This window comes from Tiliqua scincoides, chromosome 4 (genome assembly GCF_035046505.1).
Source record: "Tiliqua scincoides isolate rTilSci1 chromosome 4, rTilSci1.hap2, whole genome shotgun sequence".
NCBI classification, from domain to species: Eukaryota; Metazoa; Chordata; class Lepidosauria; order Squamata; family Scincidae; genus Tiliqua; species Tiliqua scincoides.
The window spans coordinates 46,500,337-46,518,849 of record NC_089824.1 but is presented as its reverse complement, the minus strand read 5'-3'; the positions used below and the strand labels follow the sequence as shown (position 1 = coordinate 46,518,849).

Below are 18,513 nucleotides of genomic sequence, written 5' to 3'. Positions count from 1 at the left end.
GAATGCTGAATTGCTCCTTAGCCACACAATGACTAGGATTTCTAAACACTTAAAAAACTAAAGCTATCTTTACATCCATTTTCAATGGCTTCTCTACAGAAAAACAGAACAAGTCAGAAAAATACAACTTTAAAAGAAAAATTGTTCCAGCAAAAACACTATTTTTGCCTTGTCTCAAACAATTTATTTGAACCATTTTACCAAGATGTTTTGTGTGCAAACATGAATTATTATTTAAATTATGAGATGAACCATACACTGAAAATTTCAAATGCTTTTTTTCCTGAATACAGGCATTTTTTTATATTCATACAAACTATCGTATACATTTAAATTTAAAATTTACAAGAACAGTCTTGGATAGAACTGCCAAATTATATTGGCATTTAAAAAGCATGCAGACCAGTGAGACATTTACAGGTTCAAATTTTTATTGTTTTAAAATTCTACATGTCTTTTACAATACAATAATTTGTTACTTAAATGACCTTTTTATAGTTAATGTACAATGGATTCTTTTTTTCCTGAACCTCAGCCATGAAATACAGTTTCATCAATATGATTTTTTTTTAAATAGATTAATACAAGACTTCTCTGTGGTTTGGGAAGGTTCAGGCGCTTCATTTATAAATACAACAGCAAAGCAACTCTGATCAATCCTCCACGCGTCTGAAGACTGCAGGTTTACCTATGTCTGATTCATACCAGCCTCGCAAGTTACATTTTTCTTTACTCTCTCTTTTGTATTAAAGGGGTTTTAATGCAATGAAGCAAGTTGCAGTAGTTACCTTTTCATCTACTGAGGCAAACTCATGTGGAAGAAAATTATGATTATCTGCATGCAATGAACACTCCTCTTTAAATAGATGATGAATTTATACATATTATAAAGAATCTGTTAAAGAGTGCAAGTAACTTTGATAATAATTTCACAAAAGGACATATGCTGGTAATAATGGTAGCTAACATTTAACACCTAATATGAACTAATGCATATTTAACAGGCAATTAACATGGCTAGTAAATAAGCCATGATACACAGGATTTGCCCTTTCAGAAATGAACTCATTTGGTCCACACTTCTAAAGTTATCCGGGTAAAAAATTGGAACAGTTAGGTCGGATGTTGTGATGAAATTCTTGTTTCTAAAATGTAACACATTAAAAAGAAAAATATATATATATATATTATATATTGTGGAGCACTGTCATGTGACCTCAGTATAAAAGGATGATGGCCTGCTACTTGGAGTGACATATGAGCACTGAAGGCTAAGCCAGAAAAAATGTGATGAATTGTGATTCCATCATGTGTTATACTTTCTTATTCCACGGCACTGCTTTTACTCTGTAGAATTTTGTACCCAGAGGAACTTTAAATCTGTTTTGGGCCTAAGCAAAACACAAACAAACAAACAAGATTATTTCAAACTATGTATCAGAACTGGTCAGCAAGTTAGGCTAAGAGTGTAATCCTAGAGTGGAGGCTTCTGGGTGTCGCAAGCATGCCATAAAGCATGTTCATGCCACTATAGCAGTCAGGGAGGCCAAGGATGCGTGCTTGCCTCCTTGCACAAGATCCAGCATCAGCAGTGGTTAAGTCTGTGCCGGTAGCGGGTTGCTGGCATGGGGCTTGACAAGAGTGGGCTGATGGGTGGGGCGAGACCAGCCTTTGACATTTAGGCCTGATCCTAATCCCCATCCTGAGCACCCCAGCCTTATGCCGGGTTGCTCAGATCTGTACCAGTGATTTCGCTGGTGTGAATCCAAGTAGCTGAGGTGGCTGGGGCGTTACTCAAGGTAAGGGGACATAAGCCCCCTCACTTTGAGTTGCACCAGGCCCACCTCCAACCCTGTGCTGGATATAGCGCAGGTCAGCCAGCCTGCCTATTCCAGTGCAGGTGAGAATTGGGCTGCAAGCTTTCTAGTCTGCAAAAACTTTTTCAATGGTGGTGGAATTTCACACTCTTACAACACATACTTCTTAGGTAATTGCAGCACGCATACCTTTTGATGACTCTCAATAATGGTAGCACCATAACTCATGCCAGCACTACAACTGCACCTATGACATGAATCAAATCTCCAACACTCTCAGTGGACAATTCTCCTGTTGATGTGCACATGAAATTCATATATATGCATGGAAAATACTGCAATCTGAAAGTACTTTAACAGGTAAAAGTGCTTTTAGACTGCAAAGTTGACCAAGTAATGTTTTACAAAGGAACAGGACTAGGGGTGACAAACTTGAACTCATTTTTATCTATCTAACAATTGTTAACTTTCTTTTGGCCTTGACAAGGGTCCCCTATGCAGACCAGAATCAGCTAAAAACAAATAATCACACAATCAACCTAACATTAAATACATATCCACCCACAGCACTTCAGTGAGTATCTTCACTGAGTACCTCAGTGGCTTGCCTGGCCCTCATAATGCCTTTTAAAGGCATAAAAATGTCACTTCCTGTTTTGTTGAAAAACCTGTAATCGCTTTTTCTGTTCAACAGTCATTCTGAGCCCCCAGAAGCGGCAGGAGGATGCTGCTACAGAGGTAAGAAGAGCCTCCAGAGGCAAGAGGAATACAGCTCCCCTTGTGACTCCAAGCAGTGTATCTGCAGTTTCCAATATTCGTGAGGAGTTCAGGAACAGAACCCCCATGGATACCAGGGCACCACTGTATTTTACTTGAACAGGAATATCTGTAAAGCTAGTATTCAAACAAGAAAAAAAAAAAGATACTGGTATTCTCTTAACAAATTTCAGTGAACCATACTGAAACAGACATTAATCCTCTCTTACCTTTTTTGCCTGACAATATTCTTTTTCCATTACTTTTCCTAACACCCAGGGTCTTCGAGATGTACCTGAAGCTAGAGGGAAGATTTTCATTACTCATGGCACAATGACTACAAAAAGTATTTAAAACAATTCAAACGAAAAAAAACCACCATGCACACAATTGTCCAAGGCCAGCTACCTAGCAGCATCTTCATTTTAACTGTTTTGACCTGAGATCAATCTTAGTGTAAAGGTAGTCCTTAGCGTACACAACAGAAAGCTAATATGTGTCAAAATAAAAAAGGCTTCATACACATGGTGCTATTTGCATGCTACAAGCACACTGCTGTTTTGCTCCTATTGCACACTGACACCATTTTCACAGTTGGCAGATACAGTGTCATAATCTTGCACAACGGAGAAGCCTTTCTAATAATATGAACATGTATATTGTGGCATAATCTTGTGACACTGTGGCATGAAGACTGGTGTGCTCCCATGGTGGGCAGAAGGACAAAATAATCCGGTCAAACTCAGACATGATGGCAGGTGAATCATGGCAGATAGTCTACTTCCAGTTCAGTCACTATGACAACATCACATGAAACATGATTCTTAGGATGCTTTACTACCATGGGCACACATGCATTTAAGTGACACATATTCTTCTTATTCTATGCAGCATTTATATTTTAGGTTAACACGCTGTATAAAAAACATTTTGATTTCTAACACACTGCCATGATACAGAACATTTAATTTGGCCAAAGTTATTCTATAAATTGCAATATAATGTTGATTATTATATTGCTATATATATGTATATATATTACAGTTACAAAAACCTCAGACAACATTAAAATATTTTACTCTTTTCTGAATATTCTAAATTCATTGTAAGGACACACTCGAATATAATGACACTTACCACACTCACCTGGTTTGAGATCCAGTGCAGTGAGAGATTCCGAATGTAAGAAATACAAAGTTGGGCTAACAGTAAATAATACATAGTTGTCATGACGTTCATCCAAAATAATGAGAACCAAATCGCCAACCTGAAAACTGGATAAAAGAACAGGGCTCATTACTACTTAATTGAATTTTCCCTTGAAACACAGAGAAAAAATGGAACTGTATCATTCCTTATATAGTGTAATAAGTATATACAGGGTAACCCAAAAGTAGGTGGACAGTAGGTGGAATAAATGTTATCATTTTCTGTCCACCTACTTTTGGGTCACCCTGTATGTATTTCTTATCTATGCAAGTCAGCCCTCCTTAGTCGTGGGTTTAGGACCTGCTGATTTGACCCAACGTGGGTCAGGAGGGCCTCACTGTACATCCTGGATGCGACCAGAAGACTCTTCCGGTTGCATCGGGAGGGAGGGGTTCTGAGGCATGGGGAGGCTGCATGCAACCTACCCATACCTCAGAAGGCTGCTGGAGCCTTTTGAAAGGCATTTCTGGTTTTTCACTAAGCCAGGCCTCAGGCAGGCCTTCTGAAGTACAAGGAGGCTGTGCGCGACCTTCCCACACCTCAGAACACCTCTGGACATGAAGGCACTTCTGGTTGTGTTTGACTAAAACCTGTGGATAAGCAAATTTGCAGGTCCTCTGATACCCACGACCCACGGATTCACTTATCTGCAAGTTTTAGTATCCATGGGGTGTCCTGGTATGGATCCTTTGTGTATAATCAGGGCCATTATTGAACAGTAATGTCTGTTATAACATGGATCCAGAAGTGCCCTGGCCACAGCTTTCAGGTTTGAAATGAAAAATACTCCCTTCAGGATGGAAAAGGCAACTGCAGAAGCAGGGCATATATACAGCTATGCACACATTATGTTGTATGCATGCACAACCGGTACACAGAGACTGCTGATCTGTATGTATGTACATCACATTATGTTAAAAAATGCGTACAACACTTCACACAATCTGTACTTTATAACCTGAGCAGACTAATCAGGGTTCACTTAATGTACAGTAATTCACAGAAAAACATGCGCCCACATTTAAACATACAATTTAATATGCAAATATTCCTTACATGTGAACATGCAATCCACAAACAATCCTGAATGGTTTAATTCTCAGATCATGACTCCATTGATAAAACAAAGCAAGGCATTTCCATATACTCAAATTTAGTTTTAACGTTAGGAAATTATCTAGGCCAGAACAAACTACAGAGTAGCTTCCGTGACATCATAAAAAAGAAGCAGCATGGGCAAGTCACTCTGTTTGTCCTTTCTACTTTAAGAAATTATATAAACAAGGGGCAGAATATTAACCCACTCAACAGCCTTCAGTTGCATGGTTTTCAAAATGTATTCAAGATTTACTAAAATTATCTACTGCAATAAGAATGAAAAAGACATTCAAATTTATTTTACCAAATTCAACAACATTTTTACTTGACAATTATCAACATTCATACTTACTCTCTGATAGCTATTTTTTCAGAATGCCTAAGAGACACTGAAGACATGCTTTGCGACATCTGTAAAAAGGGGAAAACACGATGATCCTCTAATTCAGGCAAATTGAGATACAATACACTTTAGGCATAGGGCAATTAGGGACAACCTCATATACTAGTGTGAAACATCAGATAAAGATCACCCACCTCTGTTTTTGTACGATTTTTTGGGTCTCCACTAGTAGACCAAAGTTGGTCTGCTTTCAAAAATATTGTTTTGAGTTGATTTATAACCCAGGAAATATGAGGTCTGGGTAATGGGCAAATGATTAAATAAGAGCACTTCATCACACATTTAGTTCATTATTACTGATTTTTAAGCAGTCCCAGGGCTGGCTGAGAAAGCATATGTCACAATGAGTGACACCAGTTTTTCTCGTTGTACATCATACATGCTAGATCACAACTTTATTTACAAACATGAATATGAATTCATATGGACGTTTGTATAAATTTGCACTTTAAAAGCAGAAAAAGCTGTCTTCCAGCCACTCTGACCATCCTGATAGCATGACAAGATGGTTAAAGGATATGAAGGGGCAACCAGTCTATGCTAAACAATTCTGAAATTAACTTCAGGTACTGAGCAGTACTCATAGGGAGCATACAACTGAATGTGTATGCCTTTTTGACACTCCCTCGCCTTTCAGAATCTCTTCTAATCTACAGCATTTAAAGCAAAGTGTCTTCTGTGGGCTTAGTCACAAAGAAAACATGCTCAGAGCAGAAGAGATTGGTTTCTTTACTTCATCAGACACTGAGTGTCCTAAAATAGCTCAGACAACTTAATCAATGGAAAACCAAATTTAAAATCCTTGGGTTCACAGTACAGAACTTCAGTTGAAAGGAGAACATAACTTGTTAGGAACATCTGACATAAATTCAGGATGTTATAGTAACGTAAATGAAAAGAGGAAGCTTTTGTTGATAATATCTTGCAGTGGCTCCGCCTCCTCTGAATGCAGACATGGTTTTGGCTGCTTCCAAAACTAAGCAGTTGTTACAATTACTAACAGAATGAAAAATCTGGATTTTAGTTATGCTTATGTAATGATTAAATTCCTATTTTTCCCTGTGAAACTTGTTTAAGTCATTGCTGAAAGTTCTTTGAAACTATACATCAAGCTCTCAGACCACTTCTTCTAGTTTTGATGGTGTCAAATTTTGCAAAAATGAACTAAATACTGACTTTCTCATAAGAGAATATCAAGTAACCAAGTTTACAGCCCAGTCCTAACCTGTGCTGGCACAGTGATGCTAAGTGGCTCACACAGTTTCCAGCACAGGTTAGCAGCAGGCTGGATATCTCCTCGGGGTAATGGAACATTTATTCCCCTGTGTAAAGACCCAGACTGCCCAATGGGGCTTCTCGGATCTGTGCCAGAGATGTCACTGGCACAAGTCCAAGAAGTCTCGTGTAAGGCCTCCAGGCCCAAGAGGAGATAGGATATTGCAGAAGACTCTGCCACTGATCCCACCCTCCAGACCTGATCTGTCCTCCGCCCCAAAATGCCCCACATCTCCAATGGAACTACAACTGGTAAAGGTTGCTCCCCCTGTATATTGATCAATGCTTTTTTTTTTTTTTAAAAGAGAGACAATGATTGTTGAAATGGCTTATATCATATGGTTTCCTTCCTCCTATGGTAGACATCCTTGTGGAGTCCTTCCACAGGAAGAACAGAAACCTGAGGATACCTGCCTTGATTTTAAAAAATCAACATAACCTAAAGTTTTTACTCTCTTTTGAGTTAAATAGCTTCCCATTGATATGTTTTGTTAGGTATAATATTTAAGTCCTGCAAAGAATGGCTAATGTTGGTAATTGAAGTTACCTTTGAAGTCACTAAATTTTTGCAAATTTTAATCAATCAATATGAATTAACAATTGCACTTACCAATCTTTGATTAAGCCTCTTATTTTCCTCCTCTTTCAACTGCAATGTCTATTAAACAAATTAGCTTCAGTTTTTATTTAAATATGGCTTGATGCATATATATGTAAAATTTCATTATTTTAGATGCAAGAAGTTCAATACACATCTATCTGTGTACACATGCAGAGAATATGGATGTGATCTATAATGTGACAAATATCTATAAGCCTAAGACCGTCAGGTTGGCGTGTGAGTGTGGAATGAATGGTCCATAAAAAGCATTAAGTTAATCTGTGCACAGGCTTTGACAATGTGGAAAATACAAGGATTTGTTTCCCTAACTATCAATATGGGCTGGCTAGGTAACATGTGCAATGGGGCTTAAAAACCAGGCACCTTTTTCTTTTCTTTTATTAGGTTGATCAGCACATAAGCCATACACCTAAAGTCTTAAAATCACATTGAAACAATATTTGGCTACATCCACAACACACTCTTTACAAAGACTACTTAACTGTAGTTTCAATTTTAAGGAGTCAGAAAACAGAAAATTATGCATCCATTTCTTTAAGAATCTATCTCGTACTACAGTATATTTTGGGCACCAGAAAAAAAATATGCAGGGGGGTACCTAATTCAATTAAAGGACAGTCACAATGACACTGCTCAGGAGGTATCCTTTGAACCAGGCACCTTTCTGTATCAACCTATGTAAAGCACATCCAGTGTTGTATGAAAGGCAGTGGCTACCCAGAGTCTAAGGTAGAAGCTTTCCTGAGTCCTATTACTCAGTATCTTTTTGACTGTAGATGGTGAGGATTGAACCGGTGGCATTCTGCAAATAAAGCATGTGCTCTGCAACTGAGTTCTTCTGGTCCTGCCCCCAGTTTCTTAACCATATGTGGAACAGGTAAGATTATTTGATATATTTCCAGTTTTAGAAGGACCCAAGTTAAATAAGTCTAACCATCATAACAGAAAAGGTAGCAGTAAATGGCTATTGTGAAATCTAAGCATCAAACAGGATAAATTCTCAGTCATCCCACTGCAGGGGCACTTACCCTGTGGTGAGGGCTTCCTTGGGAACCGGGCAGTGGGGCAGCTGAAGAATGGGGCTCCAATGCCTGGGGAAAGTGCAGGCTGGCCAGCTAGCTGGGGAGGCAGCAGCCCCAGCCGCTTTGGAGCCTCGAAGTTGCAGGCTGTCACTGCCCGCTCCCCAGGGTCCTCTCAAAGTCAGCCAGACTGACCTCTTACCCCCAAGGGAATTCCAAGGGGCTCGCCCTCAGCAAGCTAGCTCTCTAGGAGAAGCTCTCCAGGGCCTGGGTCACCACCACAAACCCCAAGCAGTCCCCTGCACCCCACCTGTGCTTTGGGAAGCCCCATCCCCATTCTGTGATGATGCTGAGGGGCAGCCCATCCCTTACTGGGGGGTCTTCTCCTGCCTAACCTGCCTAACAGAGGGCGCTCTTCACCATATTACTGGGTTCAGAGACTGAGACACAACTTATGCTGAGCACCATCCTTTCAGGGTCCCTGTGATGGAACAGCCAATGACTGTAAAGTCGTTAACTCAATTAAATCGCATTTCCAAGCCCATCTTCACAGCCCCTTTCCTTCTTCACCTCCCAGGTAAGACAGCAGCCACCCGAACAACACAGGCAATAGCTCCGCTCCCCGGGGCCACCCAAAGGATGGACATCACAAGAGGAAGCAGTGGCAATTTTACGTAACATGACACACTGTCAGTGCAGCAATGCTTAAAAATACATTTGCTAAAGAAAAGACATCGGGACTAATTTGATTTTAAATGTTTTTCTGCCTGGTCATCAGAATAAGCGTGAACTTCCACATAGTTCAGGGTGACCTCTTCCCTTGAGAGAGAGACAGAGTAAGTGTTCCCTATGACGGCAGTACATTTATACATCTAATCACAGACTGCTAATCATAGAAGTACTTCATAAATAAAAAGAGAGGTACTACTCACTTTTTCTAGCATCATTATTCTCTGTTTCTCTTCAGACAACATTTGTACATTCTCACTAAAAAGCAACCACAAATTAACAAGATGTTCAGCTTGATTAAAAATACCCTCTATTTACATACATTTTAACAGATGAATGCATCACTAAAAATGAATGTACTGCATGAATCTTTGCATTTTATGTCCAACTTTACCAATTTTCTATGCATGCAATATATTTTCCACTGGTAGGAGGAAACAAAACAAGTGTCATATCTGGATACATTTGTTATCATGCCCCTTATAAGATGCATGGTATTTAATTCTTCACCACATTGTGAGACTGGGGAATGATGATGGGGGCACTTTCCAAACATCACTAGAACACAGCAGAACTGAAGGCCATTTCACAGACAAAGCTACAGGATAATTTAAAATAATGAAGAAATCATAATGATAAAATCATACTAATCTTCTCGTAGTATTAAAAGTTCATGACAACTGTCAGTTTGAGGAGCTCTCTTTGACAAATGACAAAGAAAGTTGCATTAGATGAGCAGATGTGAATACTATATTGCGTTGCATGTACGTCAAGAACCAGCTCAAATATTGAGAGGTGGAATTTCTGTATGGACAGTGCGCGGAACACCCGAATGTTGCCGCATACAATGTGAATGGTATAATGTGGGATAAGAGAGTATAGCCCTAAGCTCAGTTCTGGCAATCCTTTCATCTAAGAAAGTGATTGAATTGCTACAGAAACTAGCACAATGCAGTGGGTTGTATGAACAAGAGAGAGCCAATGGGTTCACTGCCTCTAATCACATGCTATAACTGAAACTGAAATTAATGGAGCTTCATCATAACTAACTAAACTGAGGGTACAACATAAGTGCTATCAAATATTACAGATAGACACGACACAGACGCAGGTATTGGCTTCTAGGTTTCATGGTCCCTTCAAAATAATGCTAAAATGACTAATCCAAATCCAAATCTATCCAGGGCTGCATGGTGCAGGGATGCTGAAGCAACCTCTGTTGCATCTTGCAGGCTGGCTGGGAACCAGGCAGGCCAGGAGAGGTGCGTAGCAAAAGTTTTTGCTTACCACCTCTTCTGCTCCCTGGTCCCTTAAGGGCCTAACACAGCTCTTTTGCTGGTGTAAAAATTTCCCCTGCTAATTGGGTAAGAGGCACTTTTTCAAGTGGGTGTTCCTTTTTTTAGCAGGGGGAGAGTAACTGGCCCACCTCACCCCAGCACTGTCTGTTCTAGTGGCTGTCTGCTGGTATTCATTTGCATCTTTTTAGATTGTGAGCCCTTTTGGGACAGGGAGCCATTTACATTATTTGATTTTTCTCTGTAAACCGCTTTGTGAACTTTTAGTTGAAAAGCGGTATATAAATACTGTTGGTTGGTTGGTTGGTGTAGAAGTGTTAGGACAAAGAGGGCATGTCAGGCCCAGTACGGGAACATTAGATCTGGTGAATGTCATTGCCAAGGTCCTCTCCTATCCCATCCTCAATTAGCCTCTGGCCTACCCCCATCCACCCCACCACCAACATTCTTGCATTGACAGCTGTTCTGTGCAGCACTGCAGCCAATGCGTGGCCTCCTGGCCACTGCACCGGTGGCAGCTCTGTGCAGAGATCTGCCAGCATATTGTGTGGACAGGATTGGGGTATTAGTATTCTCAATTGGAAGAAAAATTCCAAAACAAAAATGCTTAGTACAAGCAGTCCAATTAAAAGAAAATGCTTTTAAACTCAAGTAACATATTTGTTCACTAACATTCAGGTATACGTAACGCAAAACATTTCTACATACTTTACAGCCATCATGCTGGTTTCCATTGTGGAATCCAGTCTTCCTTCTTCTGCTGTATCTGAGATCAATCGGTCAGTTTCTGTTGCAAAATCAGCTGCACAAGCTCCAGAAGGTTCTGAAGCAGGAGGTAAATAGGTTGAGGGAATAAAGTTACTACTTTTCAGTTTGTTAACTTCTTCTTCAAGTTTTTTCTTCTCTTCAAGTAAACGGGCTCGGTCTTCAGAAAGAGTTTCAATCAGATCTGAGCAACAAAGGGAAACAAAGATTAACACTAAACGTTTAGATGTATTGCGTAACAATTATTTAAATTCAATTTGCCTCAGAAATAAAGTACAGTGCTTACCCTTATCTCTTTCTTGCTGTCGTGATATTGTTTTTAATCTGTCACTAAGTTCATTTATTATGTTTTCTTTTTTCATTTTTTCTCTTGTTAGAACAGTGTTAAAGGTCGTCTGAAGAGACAGAAACAGCATCATTTTAAAGGCAGAAATGCTTAAACACAGAAAAACAGACAAATGCTGTATCCTGCCACTTCCCATCCTGATATGGGCTTGAAAACCTTCATTGTTAGATGTTAGAAATACAAACCAAGAAAGTACCCCAATTCGAGTATTCTTCAAAATTTTCTGGTATATAATTGATCTCTCGCTAAGTATTGTGAGGCACAAGCACTCATAAAACCTCAGACCTCTGAATCAGTGCAACGTAAAGAATGGTTCTTTTCTTGGGTCTTAAATATGAGAGTGCAAGACTAAATAAAAACTGCCAGAGATGTAAGCATTCATCACATCAAATTGGTCAGGAACACGTGACATGCAGATCTTGCAGAAGTGATTTAGAGGCACCATAGAATGTATGCATGCATTTTAATGGGCCTTAAGCACTGTTAACCATAACCTTTTTTAAAGTTTCCTTAAAATTTTTTTAAGTATCTGGCACAACTCAGAAGTGGCTTCCAGGAGTACCAGACTCCCCCTTCCATCTGCAAATGGTCAAATCTGAACGTGTTGCTTACTCTACTGCCACAAACTGAGCCAGCTGCAGGGCATCCACTAAAACTGAGTGATAGGAGAGTTAGGACAGACAAAAGAAAATATTTCTTTACTCAGCGTGTGGTTGGTCTGTGAACTCCTTGCCGCAGGATGACGGCATCTGGCCTAGATGCCTTTAAAATGGGACTGGACAGGTTTTTGGAGGAAACATCCATCACAGGTTACAAGCTACGATGTGTATGTGCAACCTCCTGATTTTAGAAATGGGCTGTGTCAGGTGCAAGGGAGGGCACCAGGATGCAGGTCTGTTGTTATCAGAGTGCTCCCTGGAACATTTGGTGGACCACTGTGAGATACAGGAAGCCGGACTAGATGGGCCTATGGCCTGATCCAGTGGGGCTGTTCTTATGTTCTTAGGGCAGTCTCTGGCACTCTTGGAAGCCATTTCCAGGTTGCACTGGCCCATGACCTGCCTCCCTTGGCCCTGGCTCATGCCAGAATGAATCGCATGAGGAAACACTTCCACAATTCATTTTGAGCATTGGTTCCCAACATTTATGAGCCCGCAGACCACTGAGGCAAAAATTGGAATCGTCATGGAACACATGCAACCCCCTGCACACAAAAGAATACAAATAAATGTGGTAGTCTGTGGTGAAGCACTCAGTAAGACACTGGAAGTACCAGTTGTGGGTGGTCCATTCGCCACCCTCTCTGGTGGTCAATGGGGAAGTGTCTTGCTGAGTGAGTGCTTTTCCACAGATTACCAGAGAGAACTGAGAATGGACTGCCCACACTTGGGAGTTCAGTTGAGTGCCGGCTGCTAGCAATCCATTCTCTGCCCTCGTTGGTTGTCCATGGGGTACTGCTTACTTGGCAAGATGCTGGAAGTGCCAGCTGTGGCTGTGGGTGTCTGTTCTCTGCCCTCTCTGGTGGTCTGTGGGGCAGTACTCCCTCAGTGAGATGCTGAAAGTGATAGTAAGTGACCATTTTTTTTTTCAGTCTTCACAGACCACTTCTTAGGCTCTCATGGACCACAGGTTGGGAACCACTGATTTTGAGGCACATACGGGGGTTTTGGGCCTTGACATGGCCTAGGAGCAGCTTCTGGGACCACTAGAGACTGCCCTTCAGTCCTGCAACCAGTGCGGTTTGCAGTACTAAGGTAAGAAACACTTCAACTTTTAAAAACATTTTTAATGTATTCATGAATTTCAGTATCTGCAGCGGGTCTGGAAACAGATTCCAAGGGACTACTATATCGAATCTGAAATCATGAAACAGTCAATACTGTTCTACCTGCTGTTCTGCAGTGAGTGATGTTCGAATGTTTTGCATTTCCTCATTTTTTCTTTTCTCATGTTCCTCAAGCTGCTCCAAAAACTTCACTTTTTCCTCCTGGAGTTTTTCTTGAAGCTCTGCAACCAAGCTTGATGCAGATGATTCAGATGAACTTCAAAAAAAATATATATCCAGAATTTAATTAGATAGTCCAGTGTGGTTCAATACATCAGACAAAATTCTCAAAATTTTAAGTGTGTGTGTGTAAGAAATGCAAGATTCTGATCATCACTAGCAGCTGACTGTTTTCTATTACTTTCTGTGTCAAGAGAAACTTTTTGTTGGGTTTTTTTTACCCAAACACAAAAGCGTGGGACAAAAATGATTTAAAGGAGAAAGGAACACTCAGGAGAAAAGAAGCACTCAGTAAAAATGCTCCAACTGCCAAGTGTGGATCACTCCACTGAAGAACATTTAGTAGCCGTGCAAGAAACCTGGGTGTACATAGCATAAACAAAAAGGAGCTCAAGAATGCCACATAAAACCCAAATAAAGCTATTAAATTGCAACTCAGGTTTGTCTGCTACAGGACCACAATACCTTTAAGATAAACCCTAACATTGATTTGTTCCTAATGATCAACTTTGCATTTTTCCCTGAAATCTTCATCACATCAAGACCTACAATATGTTGTAATGAAAACCTATGAAGTAATGCATCCAGTATTACTTCACCAATACAAAACTAGGATAAATATTGCTAAAATAGAAGTAGAAACAAGGTTCCTGAAAATTTAGCAGAATGGTATATGTTCCTGGGGAAGTACTGAAGCTGATTTGGTATTTGAGCTATGTGATGGACATAGGCTAATAAACTGAGGCTAAAACCAGACTCAGGTGCTACTGGTCAGCGGAAGGGTCAACTTGCATGTTGATGTTCAGGCTGCTCTGGATGGTCTCAGAGACCAGGTTATAGTATGTGGGTGGGTTCCTGGGTCTGGCCTTACTCTTGGATGAACAGGCAACATCTGTGACAAGGGACACTTTAGCAAATCTTCAACTGGTGCACTTAACTGCACCTCTTTCTGGGAAAGGCAATTTTGGACAGTGAATCACATGACCTAGTCACAGTTGAACGGGATTACTGCAGTAGACTTTACTTGGGACTAGGCTCAAAGAGCATCCAGAGACTTCAGCTGATATAGATATGGCTGCACAGTTTCTGTTTGAGTTTTATAACTTCCATTTTGTACCATCTTCACTGATTGCTAGGATGTTTCAGGCTCAATTCAAGGTGCTGGTTATAATCTTTAAAGCCCTTAATGGTCTAGGACCAAGAATTTCAGGCACCATCTTGTCCCACATAAATCTGCCTGTGCACTTTGGGCAGGGATGATACATGTCTGGGCCTTTTCAGTCACAGCCCCAGGTTGTGGAGTACTCCTCCTTGAGAGCTTTTTGTTATCTGATGAAAACTTTTCTGTTCAGACAGGTGTTTCACAGCTGTATCCCAAGTTAACTTCCTCATAAGCAGGGAAGCTTGGAAGTGATAGCACAACATTCTCGACTTCAGAAATCTGAATGGAATCCTGATTTGGATCTGCACTTTAGCAAACACGTTGTGTGACATGTGGCAAAAAGAGTAAAATATAAAACTGTCAGTATCTCACTGTGCAATCTATTTCACATGCAGTTGTGCAACAGCATATGGAACAGCACAGAATGCAACAGTATTTCTGCCTGTGCTCCTTAACTTAGGACACATACAATCCCATGAGTCATAAGTTACTTGTTATTGTATAAGATACATTGACTAGCATGATTCTTATGTAACAGTGCAGCAATTTTCAATCCTTTTCATCTCATGGCACACTAAGAAGGCGCTAAAATTGTCGAGGCACACCATCAGTTTTTTGAGCACACTACACTGCTGGTCAGGGTTCACATCCCCCAATGGCCCCACTAATATATAAAACTCCCCCAAACTCCCTCGGCACACCTGAAGCTCATTCGTGGCACACCAATGTGCCATGGTACAGTGGTACAAAATTGCTGGAACAGTGAACATGATAATGAATGCCATCTTTCTAACTACAGAGCTAACCAGAAGAAAAATGATCACATAATGGTTTTGACAGGTCATATTGGGGTACAATGTCTACTTTGTTCTACTAGGGAGATGAAATAAGAAAGAAGTTTGATGTTAAAGGACATGCTTCACACTTTGCCTTTCTTGAGCAGTCCCCAAATACCACCATTCATTTCCTGAAAAAATTACATTTGTCACATACAAATATATAGAGAAGCATATTATCCAAGAACGTTGTTTTTAGCAAAATTATCCTTTTAAAAGTCAACATAAAAGTATCTGACAGCTCACTGATGTATAACTTAAGACTGTCCATTAACTGTCCATTACAACAGTTCATATTGCATTTGGTAAAACATTTAAACCTTAATACAAAAATTTCACAGTCCAAGAGCAGCTTAATCCAGAAATTACAGGTTACTCTCATGCAATCTAATTGATTTCAGAAGGACGTTATAAAGAACTTCAAATATTATACAACTTGGCATAACTAAAGCAAATCACATGTTGATGTAGCCATGACTCACAAACTGGCTCGATCCTGATTCTGTTATACTTTCTGTTTACTGTTTATTTTCGATTTTTAAAGTCCTGAATCACTAAAGCTTTGAATCACTGAATCCATACACAACTGCTTGAGACAAAAAGTAAAAGCTCAATTACTTTCTCAATAGCAGTGTTCAGGGAAAAGCATTCTTACAACATTCACAGACATTTTCAATCTGTACATAAAAACTTGTGGCCAGGATTAAAGCTAGGGTGTAAAATCAAGAAAGCTAGAGGCACAATGCAGGGAAAGTTGAAGGTGGGAGGAGGGGGAAAGATAAATCCTGCAGTCCAGAGAGACAGAAAATCTAATCATGATCAGGCCAAAGACTTGACACATTGAGCATTTTCAGAGGATGGCAAGTGATTAATAATGTAGTGAAGGATAATTAATCAGTTCTCCTTAAATATAATGTATCTGTACATATAATACAGATACATTATATACAGATATATATGTACAGATATATATGTACATAATATGTATATTATATACAGATATATACAGTATATATACTGTATACATATACAGATATATATGTACAGATATATATGTACATAATATGTATATTATGTACAGATACATTATATAAAATATAATGTATCTGTACATAAAAACTTGTTGTACATCAAGGCTGTAGCTCTCCAAGTGTTTGCTTTTAGAGGACTGGTTCTTAACCTCTTTTGGGTCATGGATCCCTTTCAGATGAAAGCTGTGGACGCCCTCTCCAGAAAGATAACACCTAAGCATATACGCAATTTTTTTCCCTGCACCCTGTTCATAGACCTCTTGAAGCCCATTCATGGAACCTCTAGGTTAACCTCCAGGTTAAGAACCCCAGTTTAAGAGGATAAAAACTGTAGCTGAACATCTGCAAGGTCCTAGCAAAAATACACTGGTAATCAAGTCTACAAAAATGGTACTGTATTTGTACACAATGACTGATGTACACTGGCCGACTGGGTAGGTAGATGGTTGTGTGCAACACACACATTGTACAAAGATACATTATATTTAAGGAGAACTGATTATCCTTCACTACATTATTAATCACTTGCCATCCTCTGAAAATGCTCAATGTGTCAAGTCTTTGGCCTGATCATGATTAGATTTTCTGTCTCTCTGGACTGCAGGATTTATCTTTCCCCCTCCTCCCACCTTCAACTTTCCCTGCATTGTGCCTCTAGCTTTCTTGATTTTACACCCTAGCTTTAATCCTGGCCACAAAAGCCTCACTCTGAACTACTATAATTCGTGAACTGTTTCAGGGGCTTCATGTCAATGCCAAACTCCAGGTACAATTCAAGTTATGGTGTTGACCTTATCAAGACTTGCATGTCTTGGGACTAGCGTGCTGATGAACAGTCCTCTCTCAAAGGAACCTGTTTGTTCAATTAAGATTGAAAATGGAGGTTTTGCTCTGGGTGTCACCACCTGCCAGATTTAGGCTCTGGGTGTCACCACCACCAGATTTAGGATTTTCAGTGGGGGTGCTCTGCTTTTAGATTGCTTTTATCTGGGATGTGTTGATTCTGCTGTCTTCAGCTGGTGCTGAAAGAACATTTCTTTTCCCCTATGCTTTTAATAGGTAATTTTATTTCAATTCCGGCTAGTTGTAATCACTATTCCGCTTTTAACTGTTTTTGATATGTCAAATTGATTTATAATTCTCTATAAAAGCATTCAGCTGCAAGTCTGGCAAAAAAACCTTTTATTTAAAAATAGTAACAATCTGATAATCACATGGAAGTTTCCCTGAAATCCGTGACAAAAGTGTCCATTACAGAAGTGCCCAAAACGTCATGGGAACTCAGCATTTTTTCTTTTGTGGACTTCATAACCCACTGGTAACTAGCAGAAAATAAGGGTGCCAAAACTAAATCAGTGAGCTTTGTATACTTTCACTCTTATGCCAGACAATCTCTCGTACGTGCTAGGGATACAAGGGCAAGAGAACAGAACACACTCTTCTCCTTGTGAAAATATAGGTATCAGCCTTGGAAATATATATATTTTTCTCCTCAACCAAAAATAGCAACAAATAGATACACTGGTACCTTTTACACATTAGCACCTTTGTTGACACCTTTGAAAAGTGGATCCACTGGATCAATAAGCAAGAATCTTTGGACCAATTCAAGCAGCATACTGGCTTGGAGCCAAACATGCTCTACATGAATGGAAAACATTATCACCTGCACAGGCAGGGACCCTTTTCACTGATTTTCCCTGTCCGCTGCAGCCTGCTGTGTCACATATTGATGCTGATCTGGGGGATGGAGGGAGGTCTCAATCTTCAGCTTTTTTTTTTAGGAAGTACTATGGGCTGCTATACATAGAAAGAATCAATGAAAATTGGGAACCTAACCTTTTGGAGCAGAGGTGCTTTCTGTTCGTGCAACACCCACTTTGGATCCAAGACAGCCCATAGGTAAAACTTGGTTAATTATCAGTTTATAAAAAGTGAGATCACACACCCCTCTTTGCAGATTTACCTAGGTTACCTTATTGGGGTCCATCACAGCTACACAGCTGAATGTGGGTGTAAGAATCAAATTACTGGATTAGTATGGATACTTATGGTTGGAAAGTAAGTAGTAAGAAGAAGTGATAGTTTGTACCTTGTCTTTTAATATCCAGGGATGACCTTCCATTCTCCTAGAAGGTCCTCTGT

General features: G+C 39.9%; 1 protein-coding gene across 2 annotated transcripts in view; it reads right to left on the bottom strand.

Annotated features, from left to right (window-relative positions):
* Nucleotides 1–413: 413 nt before the first annotated feature.
* The window catches only part of RB1CC1 (RB1 inducible coiled-coil 1), a 68,144-nt gene continuing 50,044 nt past the window's right edge, over nt 414–18,513 (bottom strand). Inside the window, exons 16-24 of one of the 2 annotated variants that reach the window (XM_066623788.1) lie at nt 13,223–13,376; nt 11,275–11,383; nt 10,932–11,172; nt 9,132–9,186; nt 7,169–7,216; nt 5,233–5,291; nt 3,711–3,847; nt 2,804–2,874; nt 414–1,391 (exon numbers count right to left, since the gene is read on the bottom strand). In XM_066623788.1, the coding sequence (XP_066479885.1) occupies nt 1,314–1,391; nt 2,804–2,874; nt 3,711–3,847; nt 5,233–5,291; nt 7,169–7,216; nt 9,132–9,186; nt 10,932–11,172; nt 11,275–11,383; nt 13,223–13,376 (952 nt within the window). In that variant the 3' untranslated portion in view covers nt 414–1,313. The remainder of the gene's footprint in view (nt 1,392–2,803; nt 2,875–3,710; nt 3,848–5,232; nt 5,292–7,168; nt 7,217–9,131; nt 9,187–10,931; nt 11,173–11,274; nt 11,384–13,222; nt 13,377–18,513) is intronic. The other variant, XM_066623789.1, reaches the window with a different exon arrangement.